The sequence below is a fragment of the Dipodomys spectabilis genome, unplaced genomic scaffold (genome assembly GCF_019054845.1).
Source record: "Dipodomys spectabilis isolate Male_0828 unplaced genomic scaffold, ASM1905484v1 ptg000292l, whole genome shotgun sequence".
NCBI lineage: Eukaryota > Metazoa > Chordata > Mammalia > Rodentia > Heteromyidae > Dipodomys > Dipodomys spectabilis.
In genome coordinates this window covers 121,488-143,856 of record NW_024870969.1, presented here as the reverse complement: position 1 = coordinate 143,856, position 22,369 = coordinate 121,488, and the positions used below count along the sequence as shown (strand labels likewise).

Below are 22,369 nucleotides of genomic sequence, written 5' to 3'. Positions count from 1 at the left end.
CTGTGGGACAGAGTCCAGGCCCTGAGTTCAAGCCCCAGGATTGGCCCAAAAGGAAGATGGGAGGGGGAAGTAATTAGGTTTATATGTCAACGTCAGCACACATGCTTTATGTCACAAGTCTTTAACATTACTATGACCTCCAAAATACATTTCTAGGTTATATCTGGCAGTTCATAAAATAAGAAAAATAGAAACAACTTTAGAAGTGTTTTGATACAAACAGTAAGTGTTAGGATTTTTTTTTTTATTGTCAGTCATGGGGCTTGAACTCTGGGCCTGGGCTCTGTTTCTTGAGCTTTTCAGCTCAAGGCGAGTACTCTACCACTTGAGCTACAGCACCACCTCTGGTTTTCTGGTGGTTCATTGGAGGTCAGAGTCTCATAGCCTTCCTGCCTGGGCTGGTTTTGAACTGTGATCCTCAGATCTCAGCCTCCTGAGTAGCTAGTATTACAGTTGTGAGCCACCAGCACCCAGCTGGAAACAAATTTTTTCAAAAGAATATTTTTAGGGTGAAAGTAACATGCTAATGACATACATTTTTGTAAATCCTTTTCTGTGTGGCTTAGTAGGGGTGATCTAGCTTCCCCTCTTTGCCTCTACATTCAAGGTGGGGATTGTAATTCTACGGCTGTACCTTCTCCACTTGGGGAATAACTCAGCAAGTTTTCAAATTCCTTAAGGAATTTGGATGTGCACGTAGAGTTTTAGAGCTACTGCATTGTGGCAGGGACCGTACTTCAAAATGAAGTCTTACATATATAAAATAATACTGGAAGGCAGTAGGAGATAAGCCCCAGCGAAAAGTAAATGAGAAACACATTGACAAATACAGATACTATTTTGCCATAATTTTTTGGTAGTGGTGGGCTGACTGGAGTTACACTCAGGATCAAGACTTGCGATGCAGATACGCCACCTCTTGAGCCACAGGTTCCCTTCCCCCCCCCTTTTTTTTTTTAATTTAAATTTTACCTTTAGTTTTCCGATCAAGTCTTGTTTTTTGGTTTTTGGTTTTTTGTTTTTTTTTGCTGGGCCGGATTCTAAACATGATCTTACCTATGTAGCTTCCCACGGGCATGGATCACCATGCCCAGTTGGTTGGTTGAAGTGGGAGCTTATTAATAACTTTCTGTCCCAGCTGCTTCCTGCGTAGCTAGAATTATGAGTGTGACCTACTGTGTGTGGCACTCCAAAACATTTACAGTTAACAGATTTTCCAGAAGAAAAAAAAAAAGCAGGTCTATATTTGTCACTTGGATGTGTAAAGTAGTATGAGAAGAGTTGTATAAATCAAGCTGGGGGCAAAGAAGTTTATCTTAACTTTGCCTTAATGTTTTTTTACCTTTGTAAAATGTATGACTCTTTTAAAGATCTCGTTTCAGAACTCTTCTTCTTTCTCCAGATAATAGATGCTACTCAGAAAGGAAATTGCTCTCGTTTCATGAATCACAGCTGTGAACCAAACTGTGAAACCCAAAAAGTAAGTTATGTGGATTTAACGTGTGAGCTTAGGCAGTACATAAAAGGTACTCATGAATTTTATTTTTGTTATATTTTCCTGTGTTCATTTTGAAATAAGTTTAGAGTTCTAAAGTATAGTAAATTCTCCCATATTCCATCCTTTACCTACTTTTTCAATGTTAACATCATTTGGAATCATAATAAAATGATTATACCTGAGGAATACTATTGATTGACCAAAAGATCTTTCTTAAATTTTGACAGCTGTAATTTTTCTGGTTCAGCCCTGGGTCACATTACAATGGGTTGTTCCCTTGCCTATAGTTATTTTAGATAACGATGTAAAAGATGCCAAAATATGTCTAGATTTTCATTATTGTGAAGTCCATTGGGTACTGATATATTCAGGGTATTTTTTTAATCAAGTCTTGCACAGGTGTGAAATTGGACTGTTGTAATAAAACTCATGAAGGACTAAATAGCCCAAGTTGAGAGGGAGTAGAAATTCCTCATTAAGAAAGCTGTGGGCCTTCTTCCTAGATAAATATGTCCATTAGGCTATGGACCCATAGATAAGTATCATTAGAGCTGAGTGTCAGGGGCTCATGCCTGTAACAGTAGCTATCCAGGAGGTTGAGATCTGAAGATTGAGGTTCAAAGCACCAAGTCTGGGCTGGGAAGGTGGCTCAGTGGTAGAGCGCTTGCCTTGCATGCCTGAGGCCATTGGTTCGATTCCTCAGCACCACATAAGCAAAAAGAAAAAAGCCGGGAATGGCGCTGTGGCTCAAGTGGTAGAGTGCTAGCCTTGAGCTGAAGAGCTGAGGGACAGCGCCCAGGCCCAGAGTTCAAGCCCCACAACCGGACCAAAAAAAAAAAAAGCACCAAGTCCAAAGTCCCCACCAGACTCTTATCTCTAATTAAAGCTAAAAAAAAACAGACATGGTGCTGTGGCTCAAGTGGTAGAGTGCTAGCTTTGAGTACCAAGAGATTTAGGGATAGCACCCAGGCCCTGAGTTCAAGCCCTATACTGGCAATAAAAAGAAAGAAAAGAAAATCGCTTTCATGAGTACATCAGTGTTTCACAAACTCCATGACCAATCTTAGAAGGTTTTGTTTTTGTTTTTTGTTTTGTAAATACTGAGGCTTGAACTTAGGGCCATGGGCACCCTGCTCCTGAGCTTCTTTTACTCAAGGCTAGCACTCTACCACTTGAGCCACAGAGCTATTTCCAGCTTTTTCTGTATATGTGGTACTGAGGAATGGAACCCAGGGCTTCATGCATGCTAGGTGAGCACTCTACCACTGTAGTCACCTTCCCAACCCAAGGGTGTTTTTTGTTTTGTTGTTGCTGTTGTTTTGTGCGGGTCCTGGGGCTTGAATTCAGGGTCTGCATGCTGTCCCTGAGCCTCTTTGTGGTCAAAGCTATCACTCTTTCACTTGAACCACAGCTCCACTTCCAGAACTTTTTTTTTTCTTTTTTCTTTTTGTCGGTCATGGGGCTTGAACTCTGGGCCTGGGCGCTCTCCCTCAGCTCTTCAGCTCAAGGCTAGTGCTCTACCACTTGAGCTACAGCGCCACTTCACTTCCAGAACTTTTGTTTGTTTTTTTTTTGTTGTTGTTGTTGTTTTTGGTAGTAGGACCTGAACTCCGGCCCTGGGCACTGTCCCTCAGCTCTTCAGCTCAAGGCTAGCACTCTACCACTTGAGCCACAGCACCACATTGGCTTTTTCCTGCTTATGTGGTACTGAGGAATCGAACCCAGGGCCTCATGCATGCAAGGCAAGCACTCTACCACTGAGCCACCTTCCTAGCCCAACTTCCAGAACTTTTAACATAAACTTTTCACTAACCTTATGATATTCCATGACACCAAGCATCCCCTCCCCACTTTGCTTTTTTTTTTTTTTTTTTTTTTTTATAGAAGAAGTACATATATATATAGAGAGAGAGAGCACATTGTGTATTTAAGATGTGTTAATTGTAGCTGTGTTAATGTAGTAGGCTACTTCTCTGCCATTGAGCTCCGCACCTATCTCAGTAGCAATCAATTTTATTAATCAGAGATAAACTATACATATATCTAATCTGGTGGTTCATTAATTAACCATAACACTTAAATGTTTTAACAACAAAATTCTTATTTGCTATTGGGAAAGCCTTTATAGCCTAAGGAGCTATATGGGTATATTTTTATTTATTTATTTGTCAGTCATGGGGCTTGAACTCTGGGCCTGGGCGCTGTCTCTGAGCTCTTCAGCTCAAGGCAAGTGCTCTACCACTTGAGCCACAACACCACTTCCAGTTTTCTGGTGGTTTATTGGAGATAACAGTCTCATGGACTTTCCTGTCAGGGCTGGCTTTGAACCTCCATCCTCAGATCTCAGCCTCCTGAGTAGCTAGGATTACAGGTGTGAGCCACCGGTGCCTGGCCCGTGTATATTTTAGATTATTACTATCATCTTTGGTGGCACTGTGTGGTTTCCGTTCCAAAATATGATGATGGTGGTTTGTGTGTTTGTGTGCACTTATTTCTTCTCTTTTTTTAAAACGTTTCAGTGGACTGTGAATGGACAACTAAGGGTTGGGTTTTTTACAACCAAACTGGTTCCATCAGGCTCAGAATTAACGTTTGACTATCAGTTTCAAAGATACGGGTGAGTGTGGCTTTTTTCTTCTAACAATTCTGGAAATAGGCTATTTGGTTGTATGTGTGAATTTATATTTTTGTTCCCAGACCAAGTATGTATACTACCTATAATGTTACTGTATTTCATAAAAAAGGAGAATTGTTCCTTATTGGCTAGTTTAGTTTAGTAAAATAAGATGGGAGAACGAATGAATATTAAGCTAGGTGCCAGTGGCTTATGCCTACAGTCAATCCTAGCTACTCAGGAGGCTGAGGCAGGAAAGTTCATGACATTCTTTGTCTCCAGTTAACCAGCAGAAAACTGGAAGTGGAGCTGTGGCTCAAAGTAGTAAAACACTAGCCTTGGGTACAAAAGTTCAGGGACTGCCCAATCCCTGAGTCCAAGCCCCACGACTGACCAAAAAAATAAGAGAAATGCAATGTCAATCCCTTTTTTTAGTGCGATGCTTTTTGAGTAATTGTTATATTCTTGACTTTTTTGTCAATCGTGGCCCTTGAACTCGACCTGGGTGCTGTCCTTGAGCTCTTCAGCTTAAGGCTAGTGCTCTACCACTTGAGCCACAGCGCCACTTCTGGTTTTCTGGTGATTAAGTGGAGGTAAGAGTCTCAGACGTTCCTGCCCAGGCTGGCTTTGAACCGCAATCCTCAGATCTCAGCCACTTAAGTAGCTAGGATTACAGGCATGAGCCACTGGTGCCCGGCCTATTCTTGACATTTTTTTATGGTTCACTTTTACATAGTTGATTTCTTTCCTATGCTCGTTAAACAGAAAAGAAGCTCAGAAATGTTTCTGCGGATCAGCAAATTGCCGGGGTTACCTGGGAGGAGAAAACAGAGTTAGCATCCGAGCAGCAGGAGGGAAAATGAAAAAAGAGCGATCTCGAAAGAAGGATTCAGTAAGTAATCCATTTGTTTTTCAGCTTTTCACACTACAAATTTTGAGAAGGGAGATAGATTTTTCTAATTGAAGTGTATTAGAAAAAATTCAATTCAGCTATTCTAGGACCAGATGAAGAAATTCTGAAACAAAAATACGATTATTTCATTTCAGATTCATAGAGATTAGAATTGGGTACTAAGAACTACTGAAGTGGTTTGTTGTTGTTGTTTTAATTGAAGTTTATTTCTTCCCATGCACATATGTATTTTTGCCTACTTTAATGGAAATTAAATCATACTGGACAAAGCCTTTTGTCTTTGGTTTTATAGATTACTTTTTTTTTTTTTTATAAATTTTACATTTTAGCTTTACATTTACCTAAGTTAATGTATATCCACAATTTATTTTCACGGTCATTCCGTTTGCTATGTGATTGAGTATATAGCAAATCCATTCTAATGTTAGTAGATATTGGCGTTTTTTTTCTCATTTTTCCCCCCACATTTTGGAAAGTCCATGAGATTTTTTTTTTTTTTTTTTTGGTTGGTCGTGGGGCTTGAACTCTGGGCCTGGGCGCTGTCCCTGTGCTCTTCAGCTCAGGGCAAGCGCTCTAGGCTTGAGCCACAGCGCCACTTCCTCCCCCGCACTTTGGAAGCAATGATGTTGTGACTCCTGGATGTATGTTACAGATATTTTCTCTCTGGTTACATAACCGGAAGTGCAAATGCTGGCTCATGCCATGTATATACATTCACCATTAGTAAATAATACCAAAGTGTTTCTAAAGTGCCTGTGTCCATGAACATCACCATCAGTGGTATATGAGAGCTACTGTTATTCTTATGCATCGTACTACTTAAATTTATTAATCTACAAAGTACATGACATTTAATAGAATTTTTTTTTTCTGATCCTGGAACTTGAACTCAGGGCCTGGGTTGCTGTCCCTGAGCCGCTTTTGCTTAAGGCTAGTGCTCTACCACTTGAGCCACAGCTCTACTTTTGGGTTTTTGGTAGTTTATTGGAGAGAAGAGTCTCATGGAGTTTACTGCCTGCACTGGCTTTCATTCACAATAACCACATCTCAGCTTCTGAGCATCTAGGATTACAAGTGTGAGCCGCAAGTACCTGGCAAATATGTCTATTTAATAGTAATTTTAATTCGTACGCTTTATTACTAATGAAGTTGACTGCTTTCCAAATTTATTGACTATTTGGATTAGTCAGCTGTTTCTGAAAAAGTGTCTGTTTTTTTTCTTAGTATTTTTTTTAATTGATTGGGTGCGTGCGTGCCTGCGTGTGTGTGTCTGTGTCTCTGTATCTGAATAGTAGTGATGGTTTTTGGTGTTGAAAGCATGTATTCTCCTTCATGAACCTTTTTACCCTTTGCTGTACTTGAGCTTTGAAAATGATGAAAGCTCTATTAGTTTGGATTTCTGTGTTGGTGTGAATGTTTTTAATAAAGTCTGGGCACTGGTGGCTCATGCCTGTGATCCCAACTCTTCAGGGGGCAGGAATCTGGAGGACTGAGGTTTGAGGTCAATAGTAAAGTCACAGCTTGGCTTCTAGTACAGCTTCAGTGACAGTGGGAGGTCCTAGCAAATTATGAGGAACTGAGTTTAAACCCTAGTACTACCTTCCAAAAGAATTCCATTCAACAATTATTTTTCTTTTGTATTTTGTTTGTACAATTTTATTTTGCAATTTGGGCATTCTTGCTGTTTTCTGTAAAATGACAATTTCCTATAAACCGCTATTTTATTTCCCAGTAATAATATCTATTTTCAGAAGGTACTGATTGAATGAAAACAATATAATAATTCAGTTTTGTCTCATTTTTCAAAAACTGTAAAGAAAAATTACCTTTTTATTTTATTTTTTTGCCAGTCCTAGGGCTTGAACTTGAGCCTCTTTGTGCTCAAGGCTAGCACTCTACCACTTGAGCCATAGCGCCACTTCCGGCTTTTTCTGTTTTCATGGTACTAAGTAATGGAACCCAGGGCTTCATGCATGTTAGGCAAGCACTCTGCCACTAAGCCACATTCCCAGTCAAAGAATTACCTTTTTAACCCACTGAATATTTGCAAGATTCTAGATGTTACACTTTAGGAGAAAAGTAGAATTTTAAAGTTTTTTTTTTTCTACTCTATTTAAAATTGAAAGTACAGAAGTTTTCAATTTAGGATATGCAATAAAAAACCTAAATTGGTCTTTTTGTCTATGTATTTATTCATAAACTTACGATATTGGGAGTGTTTAATGAACTTTAGTCAGGTGCTGGTGGCTCATGCCTGTCATTCTAGCTACTCAGGAGGCTGAGATCTGAGGATCATGCTTCAAAGCCAGCCCAAGCATGAAAGTCCATGAGACTCTTATCTCCACTTAACCACAGAACTGGAAGTGGAGCTACGACTCAAAAGTTGTAGAGCATTAGCCTTAAGCAAAAGAGCTCAGGGACAGTGCCCAGGCCCTGAGGTCAAGCCCTACAACTGACAGGAAAGGAAAAAAAAAAGGAGCCGTATATACATTGCAATTTTTTTCCCTCCCTAGAATAATGGCATAGGTTCTTACTGTGTACTCATCTTTCCAGTTACTTGTGAAGCTGAGCAACTTTTCAGGTTGTTTCATTTTAAAATTAGTAGGTTTGTCTTGTCTGTTTTAAATAACCAGAAATGTTTTTCTTTGCTGTGGTAGGTAGATGGAGAGCTAGAAGCGCTGATGGAAAATGGAGAGGGTCTGTCTGATAAAAACCAGGTGCTCAGTTTATCCCGGCTCATGGTGAGAATTGAAACTTTGGAGCAGAAACTTACCTGTCTTGAGCTCATTCAGGTAAACACCAATACTGATGTGTTTTATTTTTTAATTTGGGCTGAGACAGTCTAAGTGATGAGTTAATCTTTTGTTTGTTTGTTTGTTTTTTAATGTAAAGATGAGTTCTATAGGACTTTGAAAGTTTGTTCTTCTAAAAATATAACTGAAGAGTTCATTATTAGTAGTAAACTTGATTTGCTTTCTCTACTTAAAAGAATATAGTAAACTGTTTTCTTTTTTTGGGGGGGGGGGGGGGTCTGGTCGTGGGGCCTGAACTCTGGGCCTGGGCGCTGTCCTTCAGCTCTTCAGCTCAAGGCTAGCACCACTTCTGGCTTTTTTTCTGCTTATGTGGTGCTGAGGAATCGAACCCAGGCCTCATGCATGCAAGGCAAGCGCTCTACCACTAAGCCACCTTCCCAGCCCAGGAAAAACCTTTTGAATAAGCATCTGAGTAACAGAACATAAAATGACTAAAAGACTAGTTTTTTTTTGGTTCTAACCTTTTCAGTAAAATGACTGGTACAAGTTTTTACTTAATCATTCAGTATTGAAATTCACTGTAAATGATCTTGGTTGTTTTTTTTGTTGTTGTTGTTTTGTTTTTTAATGATCTGCTTTGTTAAGGTCCAGGTTTACTGTAAGAAAACTATCAAAAAAATTGTAGGGAGGGAGGGACTGGGAAATAGTGAGGGAACAGAAGACACTGTATGAAAGAAAACGTACTCATAACCTGACTCATGTAATTGTAATCCATGTCATATCAGCTTTATCATATTAACTTAATTTTTAAAAAAAGAAAAGATATATTCTATTACTTTATGACACTTTAGCTGTGTGATTCTAATTAGATTAATAAAGTTTTCTGGGTGATTTGGATTTTTTTTTGGTGGGGAGGGGTGTATATATATGACTATAAATGGACCCTTTGGTCCTTATAAGCCTTCTTAACATTCTGTCTCGTGTTGTCTCCCCAATACTCTGTATCTTACCTCTCTTTCCCCATGAAAGAACACGCACTCACAGTCCTGCCTGAAGTCCTTTTTGGAACGTCATGGGCTGTCTTTGTTGTGGATCTGGATGGCAGAGCTTGGAGATGGCCGGGAAAGTAACCAGAAGCTTCAGGAAGAGGTCAGTTCACAGTCCTCACACTCCTTACAATTACTATATTGATTGCTTAGGCAGTGGTATGAAGTAATCAAGTTATTATTCTGTCATTATCCCATACATATATACCTTGCTAGCGGTGAATTTTGCCCTTTTTTTATTTTCTCCCCTATCTTCTTTTTTTGTGTGTGTGCCACTCCTGGGGCTTGAACTCAGCACCTGGACACTGTCCCTGAGCTACTTTTGCTCAAGGCTAGCACTCTACCATTTGAGCCACAGTGCCACTTCTGGCTTTTTCAGGGCTTCATGCATGCTAGGCAAGCACTCTACCACTGAGCCTTCCCAGCCTACCCCCATCTTCTTATCCTGGGGAACTAAAGAGAAAATATCATAGTTCAGTAAGTGATTCGGTTTGTTGTTAAGACCATAGTTTTAAAGTGGGAAAACAGAAGACTTGATTTGTACATGAAGATTGATCGCCAGCATTGTTGTAGTGCTTATACCATCCCATGAAATTATATATATAATTTTTTTTTGGGGTGGGGGCAGTTGTGGGGCTTGAACTCAGGGCCTGGGCGCTGTCTCTGTGCCTGTGTGCTTAAGGCTAGTCTCTACCACTTGAGCCACAGTGCCACTCCAGGCTTTTTTCTGTTTCTGTGGTTCTGAGGAAATAATGAGTTCTACCCAGAGGTTTGAATGGTCAAACTATACAAAGTAATGTATTGTTTTTGTTTTGTTTTTTTAATTGTCTTTAATTAGATTATAAAGACTTTGGAACATTTGCCCATTCCTACTAAAAATATGTTGGAGGAAAGCAAAGTCCTTCCGATCATTCAACGCTGGTCTCAGACGAAGACGACTGTCCCTCAGTTGAGTGAAGGAGATGGATATTCCAGTGAGAACACATCCCGCGCTCACACACCGCTCAACACGCCCGATCCTTCCTCCAAGCTGACCGCAGAGGTGGACACAGATACTCCCAAGAAACTCATGTTCCGCAGACTTAAAATTATAAGTGAAAATAGCATGGACAGTGCCATCTCTGATGCAACCAGTGAGCTAGAAGGCAAGGATAGCAAAGAGGACCTCGATCAGTTAGAGACCGTCACTGTAGAGGAAGAAGAGGAGCCGCAGCCACAGCTCCTCCCACAGCAGCTGCCCGAGCCCAAAGTTGAGAGTGAAACTCCCACAGAGGCCAGTAAGCCGCTCACAGAGCCAGAGGCGGACGTTGAGATGGAGGCCAAAGACAGCAATGGCACCAAACTGGAAGAAAACATTGCTGAGGAGACTCCATCTCAAGATGAGGAGGAGGGTGTGTCCGATGTGGAAAGTGAGAGGAGTCACGAACAGCCAGATAAGACTGTGGATATAAGTGATCTGGCCACCAAGCTACTAGACAGTTGGAAAGACTTGAAGGTAAGAGAACATTTGTTGTTGTTGTTTGTTTACTTTAACCTGAATCGTTGTTTAGAGTTCCTTAAGCTACTTCTCTAGCCATGAGTATTTCTGACAAGTGGAATACCATCTCTTAAGAGTCAGCTAATGAGAAATGTGTCTTAGTTATTGTTTACATCCTGGCAAGAGTCATTCTAAACCACTATACAGTGCACCCCCCCCCCCCCCCCCCCCCCCGGCTTTATTGAGAAAAGCATGTTTACTCAGGTGACTAGGCATTCAGAAAAAATCCTTGGAGGAGCAAATTTATGTTTCTATTTGTAATGAGGGGGAAAAAATTGTTTAAAAAATAGAAGCCGGGAGCCAGTGCCTCACTCATGTAATCCTAGCTACTCAGGAGGCTGAGATCTGAGGATCGATGTTTCAAAGCCAGCCCCGGCAGGAAAGTCCATGAGACTCTGATCTCCAATAAAAACCACTAGAAAACCGGAAGTGGCGCTGTGGCTCAAGCGGTAGTGCTCGCCTTGAGCTGAAGAGCGCAGGGACAGCACCCAAGCCCGGAGTTCGAGCCCCACGACCGACCAAAAAAAAAAAAAAACAGAAGTGGGGAGCCAGTGGCTCACGCCTGTAACTCTAGCTACTCAAGAGGCTGAGGTCTGAGGATTGAGGTTCAAAGCCAGCCCAGGCAGGAAAGTCCATGAAACTCATATCGCCAATGAACCACCAGAAAACTGGAAGTGGTGCTGTGGCTCGAGTGGTAGAGTGCTTGCCTTGAACTGAAGAGCTGAGGGACAGTGCCCAGGCCCAGAGTTCAAGACCCATGACCGACAAAAAAAAAAAAAAAGAAAGAAATTTTATTGGATCACTAGAAGATTAAAACGATGAGTTGGGAATCCAAGTCCAAGACAAATCAGAAATGATAGAATTAGGCTGGAAGTGTGGCTCAGCCGTAGAATGTCTTACCTAGAAAGCATGAAGCCTTGAGTTCAAATCTCATTACTGTCAAAAAAAACCATGAATTTTTGTTGTAGAAAAACGATTTTACAGAACTAGTTGGTGTTCAGTTCCTTTATTGCTTTCTGAAATAGGCCTGCTTTTAAATTCCTATTTCTTTGGACAAGAGTTCAAGGGAAAAACAGAAAGGTCTTGGAAATCTTATGACTACCACATACTTTCTTTTATAAGAATACCCTTTACATAAAGAATGTAGTAAGCTTATATAGTTTGCCTTGTAGAAAACCTAGTCTGGATCTGGGGAAAATAAACTAAGATGAACCTATAAGAGGCATAGTGCCTTGCAGTTTGTAAGTGATAGAGACCTGGGATTCAGGTCTATTTCCTACCTTTGGGTTATTTTTTGTTCTCCTTTCTTCTGCCAGAGGTAAAACAAACTAGCAATTCCGATTTCTTTTCAGCAAGATAAAAACTACAAAACAGCCGGGCGCCAGTGGCTCACGCCTGTAATCCTAGCTACTCAGGAGGCTGAGATCTGAGGATCACGGTTCAAAGCCAGCCCCGACAGGAAAAGTCCGTGAGACTCTTTTCTCCAATAAACCACTAGAAAACTGGAAGTGGTGCTGTGGCTCAAGCGGTAGCTGAATAGCTGAGGGACAGTGCCCAAACCTACAGTTCAAGCCCCAGGACCAAAAAAAAAAAAACAAAAACCTACAAAACTCACCCCCCATTATTAGATCCTGTGATTTGACCCAGTGGAACTGGCCTTGAGCAAAACGAGTAGTTGTTTGGTTGTATACTGTGCTTCCTATTTGCTGCCTTGAGACCCTTTAAGTATGGCGTGGTTTCAGCTTTCACTTACTGACTTGTGCTCTTACTAATTTTACTCTTTCATCACTTAAAATCAGCATAAAAAATCAGCTGTATTATGAATCGCAAGATCTGACTCATAAGTATAAAAGGAAGTGTTCACAGGAACTATTTTATCCTACAATGTGTGCACTGCAGGAGTCAGAATGGTAGTTAATTGAAAGATACTGGGACAGTCACTGGATTGACCTTTTTAAAAAAATAAAATAAAATAGCTTGCTGTGGGATAGCACAGTTGTCCCTAAAAGATTTTGTGTTTGGCGGTTACTGGTGGGAGCCTATACTCAGGCCCGTAGCTCAGTAATAAAAGTAGAAATGGAAACAATATCCAAGTGGACATAAAAAGCCTTTACAACCATACTTTTATAGGAGAGAAAGTGTTGTAGATTGAATAGTTTACCTGTGAAGTCTGCTTGACATAAATTGCTAAGATGCCATGAATTTTCTTAGAGTTTGTAAAACGGCAAATATTCTTATTTGTCTATGTAAGTTTGTTTCTGTAAATGTAATGGTATAAATTACTCTCTAGGGCATATTTAGTGTGATAAGCTGTAACTGGAGTAATTTAAACACATGCTCTGGACATAGTTGGGTTTTTTTTAAGTCTACAAAATTATTTCTTTCCCTTCTTTTCTTCCCCACTCCTATCTAAAAGGTCAAAGCAATTTCATAACAATGTGTAGGTTGATAATCCTCTTGACTTGAGGTTTAAGTTTTACTTGTACTTTAAATATATCCTTCTTGGATTTCACACTTTGGATTTATCTTGAATCTTATCATCAAGGGAGCCATTAAGTAAAATCCTGGAATCTGTAGTTTGCTCTGGAATTATTAATAAGAAATATCTTTATTTGACTTTGAGCTGTGATATTTTGTTACACATTAGTTCTGGCGTTAATTCTTCTATTATTCTAATTAACATGATTATTTTTCCCCTAAACTCTGATTATGATTGGTTTTTTTGTGTGTGTGTGTTTTGTTTTTAAAAAGATACTTTAGGTAGGTAGCATTTAACCAGAAATAAGAAATCAGGAACCCATCATTTGAACATGTTAGGGGGGAAAAAAAGCACATCATAAACTTAATGAGATTATCATATAACTCATTCGAACTATCCCGGCATTGAGTTAACTACTTCTGTCTGACTTTCACCTATGTGTTCAAGTAGACATTGGCTGAAAAGAAAACGTTTTATTCATCCAACCTTATTAAAGCACATGTTACCAAGCATTGTGTTATAGTTGCTGATACTTATTTTGAGATCATTACTAAGAAGCACAATCCCGATGATGGCCTTTTTGTCCACTCTTCACTAAGAAGCACAATCCCGATGATGGCCTTTTTGTCCACTCTTAATTCTCCCTGATTTCCTCAGGCCACTCTAATGCTGGCCATGTCTTCCAGTTGGCCTTGCTACACTGGATGGAAGTAAAGAACTGGAAGGGATTGCTTCCTGTTCCTTAACCAATGGTTTTTCTGTGAAAGCAGATTATAGGGATCATCAATAAATGAACAGGGGTGGGAGGGAAGGGAATGCAGCTTCATGAATGACTCTTTGTCCTCCCAGATCTGATGATGATCCCCCTTGTAACTTGAACCATTTCCATCTAGCTTCTCAGGGCAGCAAGGAGCTTGTTAACATCACCAGCTGACCATGTGTCTCCTTTTCTCAACTCCATTTCCAACTTCGTGCTGAAGAAAAACAAGAACCTAGCGTGCATTCTGTGAAGAAGCAGGAAGATGGTTGGGAAGTTGGATGATGCATGAAAAATATAATAGGTGAAAAGAGGACAGAGGTGGTTAACTCACTGGCGCCGGCGTTATTTTGGTGTGTCCATTGCCGACAATGGATGTTGCTCCGGGAAAATCCCTACTTCTGGCAAGAAAGGATTAAGTGAGCTACTTTTTCTATACCTATATACACAGGACCACAGCCTTGATTCACAAGGCACATAAAAACACTTTCATAGACCACCACCAGGAACAACATCACCTAGTACCTGACACATGGCGTTCATTTTTATATGCAAACTGACCAGGCTACATTGTTTTTTTAGCAGGGACATGTGCATATATTTCTGTTTGCAAAAGGAATTGTGTGTACATCATCCCTCGTGCTGAAAAACGGTAGCCTAGGTGTCACAGGGCAATACAAGAGTTACAAGCGAACACCAATCATAGTTTGATTGGAAAATCTTCATTCATTTGGATCATATGGAAAGGAGGTAAGGTTTCCACGGCCTTGGCAGTTTGAATGCTCTTGAACACACCAGGAGGTTACAGTAGGTAGGAACACTAGAGGCTTTCTTAACCAACACGTAAAAATTACAGGATGTATATCTCTCCTCATAATGCGCCCTGGGGAATTCCATTTGTTTCCACCTATTCACTGTTCTTATTCTTTTATTTCACCTTTATCTAGACATTATCTTTTATTTTTTGGCAGCACTAAGGTTTTGAACTTTTGCTTGCCTGGCACGGACTCTCCCATTTGAGCTATGCCCCTAGTCCTTACTCCTGTAGCTCTAGTTTAACTTCAGATCGCTTCTTGAGCCTCAGATTGCCATGCCCCTACCTCCAGATAACTGAGATTACAGGCATATGCCACCCTGCCCAGCCAAAATGAAATTTTTTTCATTTTTCCAGAGAGTACTCATTTTTGGCCTAGCCTATTGTCCAGAACTGTGATGCTCTTGTTTAATAAGTCCTGCTGTTGATGGGCAGGAGTAGAGAAGAATAGGGTGGGAAGAACAAGTTTAAAGTGAGTAGCAGGGACCTCGGGCCTTCGTGCTGGTATGTAGAAAAGCAGCATTTAGAAGTTGCTATTGAATAGTCAGGTCTTCACCAGGAATGTGGCCGGTGAGTCCTGCGCCTAGAGCTTTTTCTTCTTTTTATTTTAGGTTTAAAAATAGGCCATTTTGGGTAGTCTGTGGAGAGGCTTTGCTGTAATCACAGCACTCGAGAGAGGCTGAGACAGCCAGATCACACGTTGTAAGGCCACACTGGACTACATAGTGAGACACTGTCTCAATAATAATAATTCTTGCACATAATACATTTCTTGCCCAATGAAATGTTAACTTTCTACCGCTTCCTCCTGTCCCATTCCTTGGAAGCATTTACTGGTTTTTCAAGTGCTGGGGTTTGAACTCAAGAACATATACTTGTTCAGCTTGCTTCTTTGGCTGGCACACTGCCACTTGAGCCACACCTCCAGCCCAGCCCTTTTGAAATTGAGTCTTGCAGATTTTCTGGCTGGGCTGGTTTGAAACCGTAATCTTCCAACTCTCAATCTTGTGAAGTAACTGTCACCCACAGTGTGTATAAGTACACAACGCTGTGTCCAGTTTGCCACAGCTGGGCACCGATGGGCAAAATAGTCTCTATCACCCTAGTTTTAACCCACGTTTCTTGCCTTTCTGTATTTTGTTTTCATGGTTTTATCTACCTTGACCCTTTTTCTTTGTGATTGAAGACTGATACTAGGTATTTTTCATTGCTCGGGAGCCCAGGCATCTAAAGTTAAGAGATAAAAGTGTTTCCTTAAGGGTTTAAAAAATAAATGGGCTGAAAGTAGTTCAGTGGTTGAACTTGTGCCTCGCATACGCAAGGGTCCTGGGGTCCATCCCAGCACCTAAATGGATGAGAGGAAAGGAAGGAAGATAAACCGCTTTTCTCTTCCCTATCACTTCTCCCTTTCTCCTTTTGTGAAACCTTTAGACATGAATATTCTAATTTTTTTTTTCTATCTCTGACTAGCTGAGATCTCCCTCTAGCCAGGGGCAGACTTACTAAGTCATAGCCTCTATTTTCTGTTTGGCTGCCTTAGCGTCTTCAACCAGAAGTATTTCATATTTCTTTAATTCCAGAAAAATTATTTCTTCCTCTTCATCCTCTCTCTCTCTTTCTCTTTTTTCTCTCTCTCTGTCTCTCTTTGGCTGGGTCTGGGCTCTGTCCCTGAACCTTTCCATGTGCAAGGCAAGCACTCTACCAGTTGAGCCACAGCACCACTTCCAGCTTTTTCTGAGTAGTTTATTGGAGATAGAGGATCTCATGGACTTACCTGCCCAGGCTGGCTTTGAACCACCATCCTCTCAGATCTCAGCCTCCTAAGTAGCTAGAGTTACAGGCAAGGGCCACCAGTGCCCACCTCCTCCTTTTTTTTTTTAATTTATTTTTGGTTGGTCTTGGGGCTTAAACTCCTCAGCTCTGCAGCTCAAGGCGAGCGCTCTACCACTTGAGCCACAGCACCACTTCCAGTTTTCTGGTGGTTCATTGGAGATAGATTCATGGGCTTTCCTGCCTGGGCTGGCTTTGAACCACGATCCTCAGATCTCAGCCTCCTGAGTAGCCAGGATTACAGGTGTGAGCCACCAGTGCCTGGCTTTTCTTTTCTTTTTTTTTAAGACAGAGTCTCCATGTATAGGGCAGGCTGGTCTTTAAATTATGATCCTGAACCTTTGACATGCCAGGGTTACAGGCCTGCCATGCGCTACTATGTCTGCCTGCTTAGATTTTTTTTCTTTTGGAAGATTCTTTTTTTTTTTTAATCTGAAGTTGGCACTTGATGATCTAGTCACATCTCCTGCTCTTCATGTTCTCTGGAACCTGCGTGTGTGTGTGTGTGTGCGTGTGCGTGTGTGTGCGCGCGCGTGTGTGCGCGTGCGTGTGTGTGTGCGTGTGTGTGCGCGCGTGCGTGTGCGTGTGTGTGTGTGCGCGCGCGTGCGTGTGCGTGTGCATTCTTTCACCTGTGGTAGTGGAACTCTGCTTACTCTTTTCTTCCCTTCCTCAATATTGCTGTTATTTAGAGAAACACTTGGGGGGAAGAATTTCCTTGGCATAGAGTTTGATATGTGCTGTCTTAGTTTTGTAAAATATGCCTGTTATTACAGAACAACCAATCCAAATTATTCTTGTCTGTATTGCTTATCTCAGGGACAGTCTAAGTCAGTGTTTACTTCCCCCTCTTAAAAAAAAGATTTTTCTCAGGAGGTGTGGCTGGATAGTGGAACACCTGCTTGCAGGTGGGAAGCCCTGTATCTCCCCCCAAAATAGACTTCTTTTCTTTTCGCAGTTGAACGCAGGCTTTGTACTATGCTAGGCAAGCATTTGGCCACTGAACTATGTATTTCCAGCCCTTAGAAGATTTGTGAATTTATTTCATAGTTTCACTTTAATTCTGTTTCTGTAAGTTTACTGGCTGTTTGCGATGTCTTAATAAAGTGTCCTTTGTTTTGCCAACAAGCTTCAAACAAACAACCTTTCTTTGGAGCCTCTGAGGTTTAAATTTGGGGCCTTGCCCTTGCTAGGTGGACACTCCACCCCGAGCCATGCTCCCAGCCTTGTTGGTTTTAGTGTTCTTCAGACAGGGTCTCACACTTTGGCTCCGAGCTATCCTCATACTGTGTTTCTCCTACCTTTCCTCCTGTGTAGCTTAGGAACACAAGCAAATACCACCACAATCTGCTTGTTCTTTTGAAGTAGGGCCTTGCTAGCTTTTTTTTTTTGGCCCAGGCTAGCCTGTGGTCTTCCTATCTCTTCATGCTCAAGAGTCTGGGATGGTGCCGGCAGACTGGTTCAAGTGGTAGAGTAACTACATACCAGCCAGAGGCTCTTAGTTCAAACCCCCTTCCCGCCAGTACCACTACCGAAACAAATCTCAAGTAGCTGGGATTACAGGCATGTGCTACCATGAGCCTGCTAGTAGGAAACATTCTAGATTAGGTCATATATGCAGTCACATAGTAATAGGTGATCAATGGTAGTATTATCAAGTTTTGTTGGTTTTTTTTGGTCGGTCGTGGGGCTTGAACTCTGGGCTTGGGCACTGTCCTTGGGCTCTTCAGCTCAAGGCGAGCGCTCTACCACTTGAGCCACAGCACCACTTCCAGTTTTCTAGTGGTTTATTGGAAATAAGAGTCTCATGAACTTTCCTGCCTGGGCTGTCTTTGAACTGCGATCCTCAGATCTCAGCCTCCTGAGTAGCTAGGATTACAGGTGTGAGCCACTGGCGCCTGACTTTATCAAGTTTTTAAGGTAAACAGATTATTATTCTTTAATCCTCCAGGCTGTGGGTTTCTTGCCTTAGCCTGTTTCATGAATTTCACATTTGTATTCTCAGCTTTCTTGTTTGCACTTGCCTGCACTTCAGACTTTATAGATTCCAGCTTCCAACTCAAAAAATCTCCCTCAAACTTGTTCATTTTATGTTGTTTTTGTTTTGTTTTTTTTTGGTCGGTCGTGGAGCCTGAACTCTGGGCCAGGGCACTGTCCCTCAGCTCTTTACCTCAAGGCTAGCGCTCTACCACTTGAACCACAGCACCACTTCCGGCTTTTTTTCTGCTTATGTGGTGCTGAGGAATCGAACCCAGGGCCTCATGCATGCAAGGGAAGCGCTCTACCACTGAGCCACCTTCCCAGCCCAATTTTATGTTTTTTTCTTAACCTTTATATATATATTTATATTTATACACATACACACACAGATTTTCCTGCAGTAGTATATGTACTTTCTCTGTAGGGCTTGTGAAGGAGTAGCACTAATGGTAAAGAATGTGGTTTGGTGGGCTAGAGTTAGGGCTCGGGATGCCAGTCTAGCAAGTGCAGGGTCTTGAGTCCAAAAAAAGTATGTTTTGGGGCTGGTAGAGTGCTTGCCTAGCATCTGACAAAACCTCGGGTTCTAGCCCTAGCACAACAAAAACAAAAAGCATGCTTATGACAGAATCTAGGCTTGTATCTCACACTGTGTGTGTGCTTGCGTGATAGTCATTGTGTTTGGATACTTCATGTCCCTCTAGCTTGTTTTGTGTGTACTGTATATATGTTCACAACCACATCTTACAGCAGTGATGAAATGGTATTGAGAATGACTAGGCACAGTTGCTTATTCCTGTAATCCCAACTTCTTAGATGGCAGAAATGGGGGTACTTGGCTTGAGGCCGATCTGAGCAGAAGCCTAGCAAGACCCCAGCTCAGTAAGCCAAGCATTGCAAGATGTCTCTGATTTCAGCTGTTCGAGAGACCTTAGGTAGGAGGATTGTAATTTGAGGCCAGCCTGCACAAAAACATGAGCCCCTATCGGTAAAGGCATACAAGGACTAGAGGAATGGTTCAAGTGGTAGAGTACCTGCCTAGCAAGTGAGGCTCTAAGTTTAAACTCCAGTGCCACTAGAAAGAGTATAGGACATGGATGAACAATTAGTTCCTGTCACTAGTCTGTGAACTCTTTGATGACAGGTGATATTTATCTCAGTCATACAAAACATAGGCAAGACTTAATACACGCTTTTAGCCAGTAGTTGATACTGAAGCCTAAATAGATATGCAAACTAAATTTTTACATGTAGCAATCATAGAACTCGAGCTCTTACAGTTGAGTCTTAAACTCAGGGCCTGGGCTTTGACTAAGGGAAAAGAATGGCCAACATCACACTATTCTAAGCATTGAAAAAGTGTTTTAAAATTTTTTTGTAGAGGCACATTTATTATTCTGACACTGCATGTTTTCCTTGTGAGACTCTAGTGTTCTTTTCAAGGATGAAAGAGATGGTATAGATTGAAGAGATTGATGGAATAATAATAGAAAAGCATGGAGAGTATATGTAACACTTAGGTTTGTGTAGCACTGGGAAGCTCATTTCTAAACATTAAAACTAGAAATCAACCTTCCCCCCTGACACCATTGAGTATTAAGTATGTACCATATACTGTTTTGGTGCTAGAGATATGGCAAATAATAAAGCAGTCTCATTCTCGGCTTATAACAACTATAGCCTCCATGCCTATGATTGTGTGTGGTAGTTGGGAGGAAATATGGAAAAAAATGGCATGATGCTACGGTGTGAAATATGAATATAGGGTGAGATGTGAAGAATATTGAATGCTATTAGGCCGCTGGGTGGCTTAGAACTTGAGTCATGCTATTCTCATACTCTCTTGAATGAATAAAAATGTGATTTTATGTCCAAGGCTCATAGGAATGAAGCTACCTTAGGTAAACACTGACTGCACTCAGTTCTGTGTCCTGTGTATGTGACATTCCCAGCAGACTTTATCTTGTCAGTTGTAGAGCTTGAACTCAGGGCCTGGGCGCTGTCTCTCTGAGCTCTTTTGTTCAAGGCAAACACTACCACTTTGAGCCACAGCTCCACTTCTGGTTTTCTGGTGGTTCATTTGGAGATAAGTCTCATGGCCTTTCCTGCCTGGGCTGACTTTGAGCCTCCAAAGTAGGATTATAGGCACCTGGCTCCCAGCAGACTTATCACCAGGCTAGCACAATTTAGTCATCTGGAGTTGGAGGTATAGCTCATTGGTAGAGCACCAGCCAGTGAGAGAAAGTGTCAAGTATTGAGTTTAAGCCCCAGACTTGGACCTAAAAGAAGAAAAGAATATTTATTTGCCAAATACAATCAGAAGTGTCACGGTAATCAGCAATTAATCTTTGCAAGATTGCTTTCTTCAGTTTCCACATTAAATTCTTATTCAGCTTTGATCTTTATAAGATCAAGTTAGCCACTCAAGGTTCAGTTACATCTTGATAGAGCTTGTTCTCCATAGTAAGTTCGTAGCAGCAATCATCTCTTTTGGTAAACATCAAAATCTGTTTTCAGTTTAGTATTGATCTAAACTTTCGAATGGAACTAAAGGTTTATCTTTAAGAAACCTTTCCTATGGTCTTTCCCCACCCCACCTCCAGTTGGTCAGTCCTGGGGCTTGAACTAGGGGCCTGGGTTCTTTTGCTCAAGGCTAGCACTCTACTGTTTTGAGCCACAGAGCCACTTGCTGTTTTCTGATGGTTAATAGGAAATAGTCTCACAGACTTTCCTGCCCCAGTTGGCTTCAAAACATGATCCTCTAACCTCAGCCTCCTGAGTAGCTAGGATGACAGGCATGAGCCACCAGCGCCCGGCCTTTCCTATGGTATCTTAACTGCTGCCCACAGAAGTGGTCTCCAGCTGGAGAGCTGTACTAGTGCTTCACTTGAGATGTTTATAACAAATGCTTGTAGTATCAAGATGTTAATGGCAAAGAAACTAGGTAGACTGAAGTTGTGTTGTCCTCAGCTGGACCATCTAAGAGTCTTCCATGCTAAGTACCCTTTGCGAGTGAGCCTGCCAGTGTTTGGAGTGCTTCATCTACCAGTGGTCTCCAAGCATCTTCACACTGGCTCTCGCCTTGTATGAGTAGCTGCTGATAAGTGATATTCTTTCTTTTCTCCAAATTTGGTAATTTCTCAGAAGCCTACGAAGGGGCCTGAGTAAAGAGTCCTTGTCTCATCTCTGATTCTTAGTCTCCCTCACAGTTAGACATTGACAACTGAGCAAAACCCCAGGCTAAATATTCCTCAGAGCAGAAGAGGAGAGCCTGGATAGCTAGATAGAGGTATCTTTCTCCCAGTTGCAGTCAGGAAGTTGGAGAACTTTAAAGAACAGCCACTATTTCAGTAGCTCTCGGCCTTCTGTGCACCATTATGGGCTGAGCTTTTGACAAAGAAAAATTTCTGACGCATCCAGGTTCAGTTAGTCTGGAGTGGTATTTTTGTAAACCTTCCTGGATGGTCTGTTTGTACAGGTAAGCTAGAGAATCGGTTTTAGTGAAGTCCCTGCACATGGGGAGAGGAGGCTGGATGGGGGGCGGGGGGTGAGGGGATGCAGAAAACAACATCTAAGTATGAATCTCAAGATGGTGTTCCATCCCAAAGCAGTATGGTTAGCCATCTTCTGCGTCATCTGATAGTGAAGATGGAGGTACTGGAGAAGTAGAGCTGATGATAGCATTATCATAAGCTAATGAGCTATTTTAAAGTAAATTAGCCTGTTCATGAAATGTATACATGAGACTTGTCCTGAAACTCAAACAAGGTGATACACTTGAAGTGTTTAGAATGATATGTGGCACACAGAATGAGTGCACAAATGAAATTACCATACTCCTCTGTTATGTAACATATTAGCATCCGTATTTATTGCAGATTTTAAAAAATCTGTATTTTGGGCTGGGAAGGTTGGCTCAGTGTCGTAGAGTGCTTGCCTAGCATTCATGAAGCCCTGGGTTCGAAAAGGTCAGAAGTAGCACTATGGCTCAAGTGGTAGAGTACTTGAGCAAAAGAAGCTCAGGAACAGTGTCCAGGCCCTGAGTTCAGCCCCAGGGCTGGCCAAAAACAAAAAAGAATTGGGGGGGGGGGGGTGTGGGAAGAAACTGTATCTAAGCCAGATATTGGTGGTTCATGCCTGTAATCCCAGCTACT

The 22,369-nt window shown here is 41.6% G+C and overlaps 1 protein-coding gene across 3 annotated transcripts in view; it reads left to right on the top strand.

Moving 5' to 3' along the window:
• Nucleotides 1-22,369, top strand: part of Setd2 (SET domain containing 2, histone lysine methyltransferase) — a 70,625-nt gene that overhangs the window by 26,169 nt on the left and 22,087 nt on the right. Inside the window, exons 7-13 of one of the 3 annotated variants that reach the window (XR_006151048.1) lie at nt 1,403-1,480; nt 4,018-4,115; nt 4,878-5,004; nt 7,683-7,817; nt 8,808-8,927; nt 9,663-10,319; nt 13,734-13,950. Coding sequence is in view for 1 of the 3 variants with exons in the window: in XM_042701479.1 (XP_042557413.1) it covers nt 1,403-1,480; nt 4,018-4,115; nt 4,878-5,004; nt 7,683-7,817; nt 8,808-8,927; nt 9,663-10,319 (1,215 nt within the window). In the remaining 2 variants the exon portion in view is untranslated. The remainder of the gene's footprint in view (nt 1-1,402; nt 1,481-4,017; nt 4,116-4,877; nt 5,005-7,682; nt 7,818-8,807; nt 8,928-9,662; nt 10,320-13,733; nt 13,951-22,369) is intronic. The other 2 variants (XR_006151047.1, XM_042701479.1) reach the window with 2 other exon arrangements.